This window comes from Peromyscus eremicus, chromosome 17 (assembly GCF_949786415.1).
Source record: "Peromyscus eremicus chromosome 17, PerEre_H2_v1, whole genome shotgun sequence".
Lineage (NCBI taxonomy): Eukaryota > Metazoa > Chordata > Mammalia > Rodentia > Cricetidae > Peromyscus > Peromyscus eremicus.
The window spans coordinates 13,286,380-13,304,532 of NC_081433.1; the positions used below are offsets into that span (position 1 = coordinate 13,286,380).

At 45.1% G+C, this 18,153-nt stretch overlaps 1 protein-coding gene across 2 annotated transcripts in view; it reads left to right on the forward strand.

Moving 5' to 3' along the window:
* The window catches only part of Mcph1 (microcephalin 1), a 204,099-nt gene that overhangs the window by 57,309 nt on the left and 128,637 nt on the right, over window positions 1–18,153 (forward strand). For both annotated transcript variants that reach the window (XM_059245032.1, XM_059245031.1), the window contains exons 9-10: window positions 7,657–7,694; window positions 9,853–10,015. In XM_059245032.1, coding sequence (XP_059101015.1) covers window positions 7,657–7,694; window positions 9,853–10,015 — 201 coding nt within the window. The remainder of the gene's footprint in view (window positions 1–7,656; window positions 7,695–9,852; window positions 10,016–18,153) is intronic.

Consider the following 18,153-nt stretch of genomic DNA (forward strand, 5'->3'; position numbering starts at 1 on the left):
CAAGACAGTCTCTCTGTGGGATGCTTAAGGTTTTGGCCAAAGCCCAAGGGAAATTCAAGAAACACTCACTAATTGGAGGGCCCAGTTTGGGTACTCGGCTTTTCTTCCCATCATTTAACTGAGAAAGTGACGAAGGGAAAAGGCTGGGGCATTCTGAAGACACAGAACAGGACAGGTAAAGGCAGAGAGAAGATGAAGCTGGAGATAACAGTCAATAAAACATTTTCTGTTAGGGCGGAAGAGGTGGTTCAGCATTTAAGATCCCTGGCTACTCTTCCAGCAGCCCCAGGTTCTGTTCTCAACACCCACATGGCGACTCACAATCATCTGTAACTCTAGTTCCAGAAGATCGGCAACCCTCTTTCTGTCCTCTCAGAAGGGCACCCGGTGTGCACATGATAGACAGACGTACATGCAGGCAAAATACACGGACACTAAAATACAGTGTAAAAAGATTTTTCCGTTATCAAGTGCTTCCTTAAGATTTTCACATAGGGAAGGGAGGGTGGCTCAGTAGTGAAGAACACTTGCTGCCACCCACCAGAGGACAAGAGTTCAGGCAGCTCACAGCTGCCTGTAACTCCAGCTTCAGGGAACCAACAGGCGCGCGCGCGCACACACACACACACACACAACTTTTTATAGGAATAGTTTCATTTATGCTTGTCAGAAATGCATCTCACTGTTTCTAAAGCATTTATGCCCTTTCTGTAAAACAGCCCATAAAGCGAACAGTTTGCTTAGCTGAAATCTTTCCAGCATGACTCCAGTCACTGTATTCAGGGGGAACGTTCACCTGTTTCATCAGCCTGGTAATTCCAAGTCAGCGGCCTTCCAGCCTGTGGATTCAGATGATCCTTCTGGTCCCTCTTTCAAACCCTTATCCGCCATCTGAACCTGGACCTTCTTTCTCCAAGCTGCTGAACTTGTAATGCCGCTAACTGAATCCAGCTTAGATAATCACTGGCCGTAATCCAGTCCTGGACCCTATCCAGCCCAAACATGGCTCAAAGAAACTCAAAACTTAAAGTACAAGTCTGTGGATCTTGAATCCAAGGAAGGACTAGGAAAGCTGAGCAGGTACAGTTCCCTAGAATGTACTTTCACATGATTATTCGGTGGTACCAAACTGATAAAACTTTGACAGAGTAAACTGAACAGAACTTAATCAAAGAGCAATTTGTAAGTTGGGCGACCAAGTTCAGAGAGACCCGATCCAGAACATGCAGAAAGCAGCATCTGGAGGCAGAAATCAGAAGGAGTATCAGCAGCCTGATGGGTGTAGCTTGGGTATTTGCCTCATCTGAACAAGGCCTGGTCATCCACCCATCTATCTGCCACTGAGTAAACCTGCTACTGTGCCTGACTGGGACTCAGCTATTTATTGCAAAGTTTACCGCTAAGTTAGGCTTTTGCTGAGCTGACACACTAAATTAGATTATAGTTTGTTGTGTAAGGAAGGACTCTAGGTACTGAGACATCCTCATACCTAATTCACTGTGACTTAACAGTTAAAAATTAACAAGCTAGCCCCCTGTTTCCTCTTCCTCAGGAGAAACTAGATCCCATTTATATAGGACATCAAATGACCGTACCAAATAACCAAATTCCTGTACATTGCTTTCCCTAGCAGGGACCAATTTATCTAAGCAAATAAAAACAAAAGCTAGTGGAGGACAAAATTGAAAATGAGAAAAATGGTTAGCAAAGTTCTAGGGACTCAACCTCAAAAAGCCAGTGAAAGATGTGTCTGGATCTGAGCTGCCTGGGGAGCTCTGCTGTGGGGTTCACAGACCTAAGTCTGATGCCTGAGGTACACTGCTCTGCTGTGGGGTTCACAGGCCTAAGTCTGATGCCTGGGACACACTGCTCTGCTGTGAGGTTCACAGGCCTAAGTCTAATGCCTGGGACACACTGCTCTGCTGTGGAGTTCACAGACCTAAGTCTGATGCCTGAGGTACACTGCTCTGCTGTGGGGTTCACAGGCCTAAGCCTGATGCCTGGGACACACTGCTCTGCTGTGGGGTTCACAGGCCTAAGTCTAATGCCTGGGACACACTGCTCTGCTGTGAGGTTCACAGGCCTAAGTCTAATGCCTGAGACACTGTTCTGCTGTGGGGTTCACAGGCCTAAGCCTGATGCCTGGGACACACTACTCTGCTGTGGGGTTCACAGGCCTAAGTCTGATGCCTGGGACACACTGCTCTGCTGTGGAGTTCCCAGACCTAAGTTTGATGCCTGGGACACACTGCTCTGCTGTAGAGTTCTCAGACCTAAGTCTGATGCCTGGGACACACTGCTCTGCTGTGGGGTTCACAGGCCTAAGCCTGATGCCTAGGACACACTGCTCTGCTGTAGAGTTCTCAGACCTAAGCCTGATGCCTGGGACACACTGCTCTGCTGTGGGGTTCTCAGGTTTGGCCCTAAGCTACTAGGGGTGATGCTGGCCTGTACTTGTGTGGTTCACTGGCCTCCTTCAGAGTCTGCTGGACATATCAGGAGACTTTCAGAAGTGAAAAGATTATTTTTAAAGGTACAGGCATGAATCTTACACTAATATGAAATGAATATTCAACACATTAATTTTTAAGGAAACCAGAAAGCCCTCATCTCCTGTGTAGACAAATTTCTGCTTTTTGTCTTTTCTTTTTTTTTTCCCGGAGCTGAGGACTGAACCCAGGGTCTTGCGCTAGTAGACAAATTTCTAAACAGTCTTATTAAATAAGAAACACAGAGCCAAATACAGGGGTAATAGCCAAAGAGATCAGAGAAATAGCGAATACCTATGACTAGCCTTAGCTTACCACCACACAGTAGCTTCCCCAGAGAGAGAGCTTCTTCCTGTCTAACCTGTGCCTTTATTGCCTTCCTGTTCTGCCTTCTCATTGGCTCTAAGCCCAGCCACATCATTTCCTCGTTACTGCCTGTCTATACAGACCTCCAGGCCTCTATGGTTGATACTGGGATTAAAGGCATGTGTCACCACGCTTGGCTGTGAGCTTGACTAAGGGCGTGTGCTACCACCGCCTGACTTCTGTTTATGGCTTGCTGTGACCTCTGATCTCCAGGCAAACTTTCTTTATTAACATACAAATAAAATCACATTTCAGCACAAATAAAATATCACCATACTTCTTCTGCTCAAAGGAGAATAAACAAATGGATAGAGAGAAATGATCTAATGAATGGTACCCGGAGGCCATGGGCCGTGAGTCACCTTCATTTCAACCTTGCACTTGCCCTTAGCTCTATACAGCTATCCTGATGCCAGGACAGTAGTGGCTTAGAGGAGAGCGCGTCGTGCTTATTTGCTGTCACATACCCAGATGTGGTGACTGATGGCCATCTTAGGTCCGTGTTTGGCTAAGCCCTTTATCTTGTTCCTTTTTTCATTCTATGAAGCCAAATCCACCGGGTACCATTCTGGAAACGCATTTTCTGGGTCCGTGGTTTTCTTTTGGTGGCCGTCCTTGTTTTGGCTGTGGGCCTCTCACCCTCCGTGTGCCTCAGCTTGCCTTTTAAGTCAATATTACATGTCAGGCCTACTGAAATGGTATTGCTAGTAGTTTTCCCATTGGTAGAGTGTGTTAGTCATCTTCGGTTACTGTAACAAACTACCTCAGACTGTTACCTTAAGACTAAAGTGTTGGTCCCACAGTTCAGCAGCCCGCTGGCCCTGTTGCCTTCTCCTGTGGTGATTCATTTTGGTAAGAGCTTATGGTGGAGCAAAACTGCTCATGCTTGGGGCAGGGAAACAGAAGTGAGCCTGGGGAGAGGGGTGCTCCAAATACCCACCCCACCCACACACACTTCAAGGACCCTCTCCCCCATCGTCCTAAAGACCTGTCACTAGGGCCTGTGTCTTAAAGGTCCCACCACATCCTACATCAGCACATCAGATCTGTGGGACATTGAAGACTCGAACTATGGTAGAGAAGAGTCAGTTGAGTCTCTGCTGGGTGGACTTCGCATGTCCATAAACAAACATCATTTTTATTATGTAGTAGTTTACTTGTCCGGTTGCCATGACAAAATACCCAACAGAAGCAGCGTAAGGGAGAGAGAGTTTCTTGGGACTCACCGTCCGAGAGTACAGTCTATCGAGGGGAGGACAAGGTGGCAGGAGTCTAGGACAGCTGGTCACGTGTCAGCCACAGCCAGGAACAGAGAGAGATGAGCGCCTGTGCTCAGCCTGCTCTCTCTTTACTGAGCCCGGGTTCTAGCCCATCAGATGGCGCTGCCCACATTTAGGATGGGTCTTCCCACCTCAATTAACTTAATCTGGGTGATGCCTCCCAGCCAAGTCCAGAGGTTTGTTTCCATGGTGATTCTAAACCCTATGAAGATTAACTGTTATATATTACGATCAGATTTTGCAATTCTCCTCTCCAGCTTTGAGTTTTACAGTTGCTGCTTTTGGGACTATATTTACTTTGTCATCTAACCATCCACTTCTCTATTCTTAACAGTCTTCATTTTTTAAAAATTCATCTCCAGCACTTACATACATCAATATCTGCCATATTCTTAGGAGTTTCCTTGGTTAATGGGAGGACTCACACTGGATATATTTCATGTCTCTAACCTATGTGGCCAGATAAGCGGTGTGCTGACTCTCTCTGTAAGGTGCTCTCTGCTCATCACCTGTGACACGTTTAAATAATTAACAAACTGTTCCCTAAATTTTACCTTCCCTCCAGTCATGTCCGAGTCTCCACCTTTTCCACCTTCCCATCAAGCTTGTTGTTTACTGTTGTGTTTATTTTTAAACAGCCGATATAATGACATGATGTATCATCTCAGTGGAGTTTTAGTGGTGGTTTCCTGGTTACTAGGGATATGTAGCATCTTTCTGTCACTTGATGGCCATTTGCTCCTTGTCTTTGGAGCCACGCCTCTTCGAGCTGCTTGCTTGCTTTTTAAATGGAGGTTTTGATTTTTTTTTTTTTAATACTTCTTTTTTATCTGTATGTGTATTTTGTCTGCATGTATTTCTGTGCAGCATGTGTGTGTTTGGGGCCTAGAAGGCCAGAAGAGGGCATCAGATCCCCTGGAGTGGGAGTTACAGCTGTTTGTAAACCGCCATGTAGGTACTGGGAAGGAACATGGGTTCTTTGGAAGAGCAGCCAGTACTCTTAACCAAGGAGTTATCTCTCCAGCCCTTGACTTATTTTTTTTTTTTTTTTTTTTAATGATTGAGTTGTAGAGGAGGCCAGAGATTGACATTAGGTGTCTTCCTTGCTCCCTCTCCACCTTATATGTTGAGGCAAGGTCTTTGGTTTGTACCCAGCGCTCAGTGATTCAGCTGATCTAGCTAGCCAGCTTGCTCCGACCATCTCCCCTGGCTTCTGAATAATGGGGTTCCAAACGCCTGTCCAGTGCGTAAGGTTCCTGGAGATTCTGAAGTCCAATCCTCACACGTGTGCAGCTGTCAGTTTACCCACTGAGCCTTCTCCCCGGCCCTCCAACAGCAGTTTTCACTTTCAGCAGACGATACTGTGCCTTCCCTATCGACTTTGTTCGTTCTTACTCTCTTTCATACGTTGTCAGTGGAACTGTTTTCCTAATACCCTTTTCAGATTGTTCACTCCTGATTTGTAGAATAACTGGTTTTGTGTGTTGATCTTATTTTTTTTCAAGCCTTGTTGAATTTATTTAATTCTTGTGGTTACTTTTTATTAAAATGCCAGAAAAACAACCCATGTAAAATCTGATCTGTGGGTAAAAGTAGTTTTACTGCTTGCTTTCTAGTTTTGGTCTCCTTTATTTCTTTTTCTTTCCTAATTCTCTGGCTAGTGCAGTGGTTTAGTTTTTGATCAAATTAAATTGAAAATCCTTGCTAGACCTCCAAGTAGAACTCTGAAGCCAACCTCAGAGCCCTGGAGTCTGGAGGTTAGAGGTTCTACACAGTCCCAGGAAGCTGGGACTCGCTGGCCATGTGCTGACATGGCTGCTGTTTAAACCCATGTGGCCACCAGAGAACAAGCTTGTGAAGGAAGAAAAGCGGGGGTGGGCAGGGGTGAGGGTGGGATGCCTGGCATCTGATTGCCCAGCTTCAGCAGGGTAGAGGCAGCTCCCTCCCTGCAGCTGTGGCCCCCTGGGCTGTACCACCCCTGGCCTGTGGCCCCCTGGGTTGCCTGACCTCTGCCCTGTCAGAGATGGCACTAACGGACAGTCTCAGCTCAGCCAGAATAATGTTAGATGACTAGAGTCTTCCACGTGCAGACCCTGTAGCTAGAACCAATCAGAAAGCTGTGCTGTTAATCCACATGCGTTATCAGGAGTGCAGCAGAAGAAAGTAATATTCCAGAAGGATCGCTAAAGGACAGGGAAGTAGTGTTCTGTTAGCTTAACTGTCATCCTCAGAGCTCTTCCTCTGGATGGCTTTTCCACTCATATTCCCTCTGCGTTCTGCAGTCTTCATCCTCCTAACTGTACAGTGTCCAGGCCCCATCCTTGGAAGCCTCTTGTGTTCCCCTCCCCACTGTGCTTTCCCACTTAAGAACAAGTGAGGCTCCTCACTTCAGTCGAAGAGGTGTACATATAATGTAAATCCACACAATCCCATGGAGTGCACACTGCTGAAAGACATCAGCAAATTCTGGGAAAGAAAAACAAAAACTGTAGCACACTCATGTATATAAGCTTATTTGTATAGCATTTACATTTTCTGCACACACACACACACACACACACACACACACACACACACACACACTCTTGAGTAGATTAGTTATTGTTCCTGACATCTTGAGGAACAACTTAAGGGAGGATTTATGTTGGCCCACAGTTGGAAGACACAGTCCATTGTGGCTGGGAAGGCAGGAGCTTAAGGTAGCTCAATGTGTCTGCACTCAGGAAGCAGAGAGAGATGCATGCTGGGGCCCCAGTCAATGGAAGATTATCCACCCACCTTTAGGGTGGGTCTCCACCTCTGTTAGTCTGAATTAGGACCCCACAGACAAGCCCAGATGTTGGTTTCCATGGTGATTCTAAGTCCCAGGAATTGACAACCAAGATTACACTAAGTAAAACTGTCTAAAATATCTTGTTGGGCAGGATCTGGTAGTATCCATTAATACTGAGGCAGGAGGATTGGGAGTTCAAAGCCAGCCTGGGTTACATAGCACGTTGAAGTTCTGTATAGTAAGACTCAGTCTCAACATCAACCACCACCACCTAATACATACAGTTTTCATCACAGCAGATGGTAACGTGGGAATTGAGCCCCCTGTCACCGAGTGTGACCCTCCTGACCGTAAACAGTACTGTACAGGAGTGTGTCCGAGAGGACATGGTTGCCCATAACTTAGGAAGAGTGGCCCAGCCTTTAAAGTACCCTTCTCACTCCTTCCTAACTTTGAAAAATGCACTCTGACTCATCTGGAGGTACTCTGTGGGCCTTCCTGCTCTTCTCCATCATGTCTGGGTTTTTTGTTTTGTTTTGTTTTGGATTGGTTTTAACATAGTATCTAAATTTCTATCTCCTGCTGTTTTTTCCCCCAAGAATATAAAGTTCTTTAATATATATGTGCTTAAATGTTTGTGTTTAAGTGATGTAACTGTTCGAAAAACTTATTAAAGTTTATTTCTGTGGGAAAATTTTCTTATATTTTTGACTGTTATTTTTTTGTTCTTCTCTTTTAAAATCTCTAGCCTATGAGAACATTAGTCATGACAAGCATGCCATCTGAGTAAGTACTTGTTGTTTTGATAACTTTCTATTCATTGTAAAATTTAGCCTTCTCTTGTATATACTGTAGGTCTTTATGCCTTCAGGACATTCGCAGAACTGGACTGGATCACTTTTATGGGGTTAAAAGATCATTGGAAATTGAAAATGTAGTTAAATGTGGACTATCGAGTGCAAAAAGCTTTTTGGGTCCTTTGCATAGCATTAAGAGATTTTATTTTATTTATTTATTAATTATTTTTGCTGTCCTCTTTGCTTGCTTAATTCCTAGTGGTTTTGTTTGTCCACCCCTTCACCCTATGAATGTTCAATAAACTGAGCAGTGGGGGTCGAAACATTTCCTTACAGATCTTGAAGAAACAGCATGGCAGAAAGCTTTCTACATGTGGTGGAAGGCAGCTATCTCTGTATCTTGTGGAAGGGTTAATGGCTTTCTGGCTTGCTCTTATCATCTCCCTTAAACATTTAGCACAATAAAGAACATCCAACAAAAATATATAGTACTGTGTTCTTTGCAACAGATTTTCAAATTTGTGCTTAAAGAGGAAAACCACATTTTTTTGTATCAATCATAGGTCTTGAGGTTTTAAGACATTCATCAAAACATTGAGACATTTCAGTAAAAACATGCTGCAGGAAGCATGTGTGTGTAGACCACTTTTTGTGGTGGGCTCCCTTTCCTGCCCATGGCGTGCGAACAAAAAACACTAATGCCTTAAACACTGTATGCCATGTATCACAAAAGAGAGCCCTCTTATTTTTATTAATACCTTTGAGGTGCCATGAACACTTAGTCTACTCTAGAAATACGGAATATGAACGTAATAAAGTCCCTGATTATTCTGTAAGTTAAAAAAAATGATAGCCAGTTATTTTTCTCATTAAAAGATTTAAAAAGCAAACTTTTCATCTTGGCTGCGCTGTCTCCTGCTCCCTTCTCATCTTACACTTCTTGAGTATCCAGAGACCTTGGACAGTCTGATTCCACGTTGATTAACAAGGCCATAAAAAGGCAGTTGTTCCCAATTAGCACATCCATGAGCTGCTGGTAGCTGCCAGGCTTGGAACAGACAAGATCAGATATTAAAGATCAGGATTACTAAACTTAATCCTCTCTGAGATGCTAACAAGCATAGCGTCTCCAGGTCCGTTGAGGAGGGGCCCTCTAGACCCACTTTGTGGAGCCCTAAGATTAGACATTGAGGGAGGTCAGCCCTTCTCACAGGGAGAGGCTGAGCTCTTGAGGTGCTGTGTACCTGAGATAAGACTAGGAGAGAAGCACCCAGGAGTCAGCAAGGTTGGGGCAGGCACAGCCCACCACCCATTGTGGTACCCTAGTGGAGAGGAGAAAAGCTCATGTCTCCACTGACTCACTGGGGATTTTCAAACAATGCTGGGGCAGGGGGCCATGGATATTAGCAAAACACTAAAAGAAAGAAGCAGGCAGATTAGAACTAAAGGCCTGTGTAAGGATGCTAGAACATCATTTTGGAAAACAAACAGAAAGGCATGCCAGCTATTAAGAGAATGACAGGTTAAAGATGCCAGTGAGCTTTGGGAATTAAAGAGATAATTTAATTAGAGTCTTTTTTTTTTTTTTTTTTGTAATGGGAAAAACTGCATTTGACGCTCCAATAATGTTATATTTTCAAAGTAAAATAAGCAAATAATAATTGGAGTCCTGGGCTGGTGGGATGCTTGTGAGCAAAGGCTCTTGCTGCCAAACCCAGTGACCTGAATTCATTCCCAGAACCGTCACGGTAGAAGGAAAGAACCTATCCCCACAAGTTGTCCTCTGCCCCCCCACACACACATCATGGCATACATGCACACACATACATATTTTAGAAGTGCATGTACACACTGGTTCAAAATGCATGAAAGTGCATAATCTGGTGTGCTGTAGACTGATGTCAGGAGTCTAGCTTCCAATGCCAATGCTGTCCCTAGACAGCTTGTTTGACTCTGGAGACACCATGGGAAGCCTCATCAGCTTGGAATTGAGATCTGAAAGGTTCTTGTTTCCCCAAATCCCATGTTCCTGTTTGTAAAGAAACCAAGGTATGAACAATGTAATTAAAATAAAGCCAGACTTCGAGCCTCTGTTTGTCTAACGGGCACACTGCGTGTAGGCTGACTGTTGACTCTCTGGTCCGCAGGAAGCAGAATCTTATCATCCAGGTGGTGAACACACTGAAAGGCTTTTCATTCTCACCTGAGGTCTGCGAGTCCACCACCCACGTGCTGGTGGGGAAGTCTGTTCGCACCCTAAACGTGCTGATGGGGATTGCGAGAGGATGCTGGATTCTGTCTTACGAATGGGTAAGCCTTGTGCACATCGTTTTACGATTTTTGTTTTATTTTAAATGAGGTGTTTTATTTGCGGTTTTCTTTTATTTTAAAATGAGGTGTTTGCTGGATCCATTGGATCTGAGGCGATGACATGAGCAGCTGGGCCTAAGCTCACATGCAACCTGTGAACCCTGAAGTGTCTGAGAGCCAGGGAAGGTGTTCTTCCTACAGTCACACTGAGATTGGCTCAGAGTGTGGTGAGGCTAAGGCTAGATAAAGAAGCAGGGGTGGTGTGGGGGATTAGACGAACATGTACAACAAACTCCCAGCCTCCAGTGGAAATAAGATCAGAACAGGCTTGCACTAAAAACACAAACTGGGTTTTCTCACATGCCAGTGAGTGTTGCCGTGTGTTTGACTAAGAAGTGATGTGAACTATGCTCTCGATGGCTCAGAAGCCAAAAAAAAAAATCCAGAGATTGTTTGCACAGATGGATTTGCTTAGGATGAAACACTGAAACATGTTCGTCTAATCCCATTTGGATAGGTTTTGCCAAGCATGCGTGTATCGTTAACATTAGTTTCTGTGCATTTAAGGCAGTCTTTAAAAATGTATCATCGTCGTCGTCGTTTTCATAATTGATAAAAATTGTGATAGTCTGTCAGTCAGTGTGTTTTCCTTTTGATCCTCAGCCTAGGGGTCACTTCAAAGCCCGTCAGCTCATCGCTAGTGGGAGCAGCAGCATTGGCTGCCTGTGTTATGTTGACTCGCATGCTCCTTTCTCCTCACCCAAGAATGTATTACATTAATACTGGGTTAATTTAATCCTGTAGGATTACACCCCGAAAACAAGCTGCAGATGTACTTTTAAGAATGGCTCGAAGTCTTTTTCCCCCGTGTCATACCCCACAGCCTCTGTTACAAAAGGCTTAGGAGGGATTGGGAGAATTACAATTGCTAAAGTGATTGCTGCGCATGAAGCTCTGGGTTCAAATCCCAGGGCCTCCCTGAAAAGCCTGATATGCTGCACAAACTTGTACTCCTTCCTGTCGCTGAGGAGGCAGCTACAGGCAGATAGATCCCTGGGCCGGCTTAGCCTAACGGGCAGGTCTCAGTGAGGAATGCATCCGGGAAACAAGGCAGTGGCTTCTGAGGAATGACACAAGCTTGAACCTCTGGCATCCACATGCATGTGCACACACATGAAAACATGCAAAAAGACTTAGATTTTGCTTAAAATCGTGATGTGCAAAATGTTAAAAGTATTTTGTTTTGTTTTTTGAGACAGGGTTTCCATGTGTAGCCCTGGCTGTCCTGGAACTCACTCTGTAGACCAGGCTGGACTCAAACTCACAGAGATCCACCTGCCTCTCCCTCCTGAGTGCTGCGATTAAAGGCATGTGCCACCATTGCCTGTGGTAATATACTGTTTATAATCTAAGAAATAAAGCTTGCCTGAAGATCAGAGGACAGAGCCAGCCACAGAGTTAGCCATAGAGGTCAGGCAGTGGTGGCACATGTCTTTAATCCCAGCATTCGTGAGGCAGAGGCAGAGATCCTTCTGGACCTCTGTGAGTTTAAAGCCACCCTGGGCTATACAATATTAATCCAGTCTAAAAGAAAAACAGACCCAGGCCGTGGTGGCACACACCTTTAATTCCAGCACTTGGAATCACACATCTTTAATCCCAGCACTAGGAAGGTTGAAACAGGAAGTGATATGGCTGGGCAGAGAAAGGAATATAAGGCAGAGACAGGAGTTGGCGCTTTCAGGCTGAGGAGTTGGTGAGGTAAGAGGTGGTGTCTGTGGCTTGCTCTGCTTCTCTTATCTTTCAGCTTTCACCCTGATTATCTGGCTCCAGGTTTTTATTCTAAGACCATTTAGGATTCATGCAACAATTACCCGGCTCCAGAAGGGTATTACAAACATAGTTATCCATACTTGATTCTGTGTCAGTCTGTTCTCCTGGGAGTTGAGCAGCTATGAGAGACCAGGTGAGAGTTTGGAACACTCACTGTCAACTTGCAGAAAGACACTTGTATGTGAGGGGGCCCAGTAAAGGAACTGCCGACATTGCCACTCCGTAGTATAGATAAGGTTTTTATTGTAAATTAGAGAGAACATCCAGAGGCATCTGGAAGAGTCTGGAGCAGAAAGAAAAAGAAGCCAACTGGACATGACTAGGGCTATGCATCTTGGAGAGAAGGGAGAAAATAGTGCATAGTGAGGGAACCAGAGGAGAGCAAGAGAGTCGGGAATAGTGAGGGTGGGGGATGCTTATGAGGAAGGTGAGGAGCTGGAGCAGGAGGGAGACAGGGAGGGGGCTGTGAAATGTGTAGCATATACTTACAAATGGGGACTGATGGAGCCTGGAGGCCAGCATGGCCTTTGATGCAGCCACAGTTACATGTCAATGGAGAGCCGTATGCCCATTCTGCCAGAGGTAAGCAAAATGACTCCTTTGGCTGATGGGAACCAGTTTCACAAGTTCCTGAGAAATGCTTACTTTTATCTAACTGCCAGAAATCCTGCTGTAGTCCAGGCTGAGCTAGGTCTAAACTCAATTTGGACTGAATTAGGGGGCCTGCCCGTTTTGGAGGATGGGGGATGGAAATAGGGTACCCTTTGGACCTCACAATATTAGAATCCTCACACCTTTGCTGTGTCTGCCAGTTCTTCACAGAGACCCCCTCAGCTTTACTCTGTCTACTTCATGGACCTTTCCATGAATGGAGCAGAAACTCCATTCTCTCCCATCCCCAAGTGTCAATAGTTTTATTACCAAAATGATACCACTGCCACCCCCAGTGGCTGTGATCCCTCTGGAATGTACCTCTCCCCCAGCAGTCTCTCATCTTCTTTAGCACCTAACTCAAGGCTCATCTCCACCTCCTCTTTAAGTCACCTCTGCTTCTTCAGAACTGGATCATTCCAGAAACAAGCTGCATTACTTTGCCCTGAGGTGCTTAGAGTCATAGCACATTGCAAGTACCGCTTTACAGTTGCCAGAGGACAGCTCCTCACTCAGATTTTCCAATTGCCTCATTATCTTTAGATGGGTCATTCAAATCAGAGCTGTTTAAATAAGTCATTCTTCTTGAAGCTGACCAAGTTATTTAAGAATAACTCTTAGCATTGGCCATGCTGCTTTGCTAGGTAAAGTCACTCAGTGGCTGCCATGGCAGTGAGGCTAAGGTGTAGCCCTTCTCAGTGGCTTGCTTACATTTATTGGTTGATGTTTTCTACGTTCTCTCCTTCCCTGGTCCAAAGCCGCATGGGTTCCCTCTTCCCTGCAGAGCCCCTGCACAGGTTCTCTGGGCCCCTCTGACCAGATCTGGGCCATTCTCACATCTCCTAGTTTATCCTTTTCTTGTCATTTCTTTTCTTTCTTCTTGTTTTCCTGTTCTATTTTGTTTTTAGGTAGGATCTCACTACGGCCCTGGCTGGCTTGGAACTCACTGTGTAGACCAGAAGAGCCTGAACTCACAGAGCTCCTCCTGCCTTTGCCTCCTGCATGCTGAAATTCAAGTATACACTACACACCTGACTGGTTTGTTGTTGTTGTTGTTGTTGTTGTTTCCTGTGGTTTTGCTTTCATTCTCGTTTCAATATCTTCTTTGACACCTCTTTCATCCTACCTGATCCCATCTCCAAAAGCTGTAGGTTAGGCTATCCATTGCATGTTTTCGGTAAGATTTATCAAAGTAACATTTAGTCACTAGCTTCATGACTCATTAGTATCTGTGGCTTCCTATAGATTGGAGGCCATGTCTTGTTCTGTTTTCCTCTATGCCCTTGTTCCTGGTCATAAGTGCTTGTATAGTAAAGCAGAGGAGAGAATGCTACCTCAGATACAGCATCTTTAAGAATGTGATTCTGATAAGGAATATCACCTGTCCAGGATAGGTCCTTCACCTATTAATTTACTTAAATTAATATTTGTGCAGATTTCATTCCATGAAACTGAGTTGCGTGTTTTATATCTTAGCCATCCTTCCAAGAGAAGGGTCCTTACTGAGCTACTTTAAATCTGTCCTGGTCACTGTTCTATTGCCGTGAAGAGTCACCATGACCAAAGCAACTCCTGTAATAGAGAGCATTTAATTGGGGGGTTGCTTACAGGTTTAGAGGGTTAGTTCATGATCATCATGGCAGGAAACAGACAGGCATGGCCCTGGAGCAGTATCTGAGGGCTTATATTCTGACCCATAAGCACAAAGCAAATAAAGCTAACTGGAAGTGGCATGAGCTTTTGGAAACCTCAAAGCCCACCCCCAGTGACACACCTACTGTAACAAGACCACACCTCCTAATCCTTCCCAAACAGTTCCACTAACAAGCATTCACACATAGGAGCCTATGGGGGCCTTTCTCGTTCAAACCACCACAACTGTCAACATAGTTTTATACAAAAACAATGTGTGAAGTAAATCAGAGTCATAGAACTGCTTCTCATCTTTCAGCTGTCATAGTCTTGCACCCTCTGTTCTGTGCTGTCTTCTGGGCCTCGCAGAGGGTGATGTTGATGCCGAGCACTCAGCAGCCATTTACCCTCAGGTACAAGTTTAGTTATTAGCTACTGCCTCCTCTGTGCAGAGCAGACAGAAGTGCCAGTCTAAGACATAACTATTTAGATGGCACTTTGGCATCATCCAGCTTAATGTCGGTAGTAAGTTCCTCACTAGGGCCTGGGACTACCCAGCCATAGATTTTTGCCCTGGTTAACAGAACCGGATCTTTATTTCTTCCCATGAAGGAGGCCTCATATCCAATCCAGTATTATAACTTTCTTTCACATCTTTGAATACTGTATCACCACAGACTGTCCCTTTTAGATCTTAAGAACACTGTTTTGGAGGCTTGAATCTTATGCAAACTGAAAACTCTTGAAGTGCCGGCAATAGCTAACACAGCACTATATGGGAAATTCGAGTGTCCACCACAAACAGCAGATATCTATTCACAGAACTCTGCATAGCTGTGTCAGCTGCCGGGATCTCCCTTCTCTACCATGACATCTGTATCGATGTTTCTAGGGTTTAACCTTCAAGAATTTAAGTCTAGAAATTAACCAGACTTTTTCTCTATTTATACCAGTTTCCAACAAGGCAGATATTATTGCTTCTTCATGCACAGCCTTGCTTCTTGCACTTATATTATCTCAGTGTTTTACTTTGCTTATGTTTGTGTATTCGAGTACGTGACTATGCATGTGGGTACAGGAGCATGCATGCATGGTGCACATGTAGGTACAGGAGCATGCATGCATGGTACACACGTGGGGTCAGCCTCAGGTGTTGTTTCCCAGGTACTTCCTAGGTTCTGTTTGAGACAGGGTCTCCCATGGGAGCCTTGCCAAGTTGTCCAGACTCTCTGGCCCGTGAACTTCCAGAGATCTGCCTATCTCTATCTCCACCTCACCGTGCTGAGATGACAGGCGTGCACCACCATTGTACCTCGCCTTTTACTTGGGTTCTGGGGATTTAATCCAGGTCCTCGCCCTTGCAAGGAACATGCTTGCTATACTGACTGAGCCACCTCCCGAGATTTCCTCCTTGAATTTTGAAAAGAAAGTCAATGCTAATTTATTGTATGGTGGGAGAGAGATGGTTGCTCTCACCATTAGGAAGATCAGTCACCAAAATTTCTAGTTTAATGTCCAACTTAATTGGCATCTCCAGGCAGCATGTAGTCTTAGGTAATTTACAGCATTCACAGGTTGCAGCTGCCCTTCATGTTGCAGTTGTGAGTTTTCTTAGTCTATCCTTGAGAGATGGTGTGGACCTTGCTGTCAGAAGACCTCGTTCTCTGCGGGCCTTCCTCTACCCCATCTCCAGTGTAGTCGGGGGATTCTTAAAATATTCTCTTTGGCTAGCATCAGAAACTTAGCTCCAAGGAAAACATTTCTGAGAATGTTTTTATTTCAGGGTTTGTGTAGTGTTCTCAGGAAATCTCTGTGAAAGACCATTGTAGCAGTCCTTCAAAGTCAGACGGCTGCCTGTGGCCAGTCACTCACAAAGGCTCCTGGTGATTTTGTAACACAATTTGGTGTGAATTTTTGCCTAGTCTTCTTTTATTTTTCCATTAGAGAACTTTCCTGCATGCTCATAAACCAATCCATTTCCCCAGTGTTCACTCTGTTTTCTTTTCTTTTCTTTTTTCTTTTTTGGTTTTTCGAGACAGGGTTTCTCTGTGTAGCTTTGCGCCTTTCCTGGATCTCGCTCTGTACACCAGGCTGGCCTTGAACTCACAAAGATCCACCTGCCTCTGCCTCCCGAGTGCTGGGATTAAAGGCGTGCGCCACCACCGCCCAGCCACTCAGTTTTCTGGAAAGACAATAATCTGTGTTTTTCTATTTCATGACTGAATTGCCTGGCACATAAGTAGGAGACAAAACCAATGCCTGGCATTGCTCAGTTTCCTATACCTGGGAGAACAGGAGTAACCCAGCAAAAAAAATCAGCTGATTGGACAAAGTGTTCAGCTGGACTCGGGCTGCCTTAAACATGCTGCTTACTGTAAGAGTCAGTAGGCGTTCTTGTCCTTGCTGTGGCTTGCTCACTGTTGCTCTTGTTCTCTGTGACTTCTGCAGCCTGGCTCTGCCTTTTCACCTGCTGTGGTCGCTAGCAGGCCAATAGAGTCCTGTGACCCAGTCCCTCCCTTCTCCACTTCTGTCCTCAGAAACAGCCCGGCAGCCAGGAAGAATTGAGCCTATTTCATATTTTAAGATGCTAACTGTAAACATCTCACAGACAGAGCTTAATAAGAGGTTTTAGAAGTTAAATCAGCTATAAATACAAATTCTTCTACAAAATCTCAAGGAACTTACAATAAATAATCATGTGCCTTCTGATTCAGAAAGAATCCTTGCCTTAGAATGATGGGATCAAGTTGGGACTCTCTCGCCTTGGTTTACTGGCATCTAGGATAGAGTCGAATGCTATAGAGCAAAGCCTATCACTCGTGTGTGGTCTGAGCCTCTCAGTTCACAGCACATCACAGCTACTCATTCTAGAACCAAAGCCGGGTGCTTCCCAAACCAGGTCTGCCTTCTGTGTGGTCAGTATCTTATACTCCCTTCCAACACTACTCAGGATAAAGCATCGTGGACACCATCTCTTTTTGAGGCTTACATTGATAAATTCTGAGGATAAATTTTTGAACAAGTCGCACTTGCCCTATCATACGTGCGTCCAGTTTCCACTTGCTCGCCTTCTGCTTCTCTGGCGGGCAGCTGTGTATACCATCTTGGGTTAGCTCTGGTCACACCTGGCAGGCAAAGACATCAAGCTTCCAGGGATCTGCCTGAGTAGCTCTGGGATCCTTGAGCTTTCGATGGGCTTCATTGCGGAGAGATTTCATCCCTGCCGCTGGTTATGTCATGAAGGGCTACAGGCTACAGAGCACCTCACATGTGCCAGCTCACTGGTCCCTAGAGTGCTTTGCAGCGTAGAAACTGCATCCTTAAACACATGTCCAGATGAGAACACAATGCAGAAATAGCTTGTCTGGGTCTCGACATAGGTCTTTGAAACAGCCTTGGTGAAGGCATTGTCCCAAGGCAGTGACCGTGATTATTTATCTTAGCACATCCTGACTTACAGATTTGCACCACTAAATTATATAGATTCTCTCTACATAGGTAAAACTGTAGAGTCCATCTGCTTCTGTCCGCTGTGCTGTGCCTATGCACTTTTTCCACAGGGAACTGGCCATAGACCACAACAATAAGGATTCTGTCTGGAGCCCTTCCTTAATCCTCTGTCATCTTTTTGTCCCTCTGGCAGGATCCTAGAGTCCTTTTTCCACACTGGAGGCACAAACTGAGCACCCACGATTGAGAACAGATTAAAACACAACCACATGAGTCCCCTGGAAAATGAGGGCCTTGGCATTTACCTTGATGAGAACAGTGGGAAAACGTATCTGGAGGGGTGAGTGGTGGCCTTTGGAGTCAAAGCCATTTTTCCAGAGAGAAGACACCATTAACCACCACCACAGGCTTCATCATGAGCAGAGCTCTGCCATTGGGACCTCTTTCTCTAAGGTGGTCAGGGACCAAGTGTAACTTTATAGGTCACTGCAGAAGGATAGGAAGCTCTTCCAGCTATGAGGTAGCAGACTTTAGTCTGTCTGTCCTCTGCCCTGAATGGGTTTCAGGGAGGC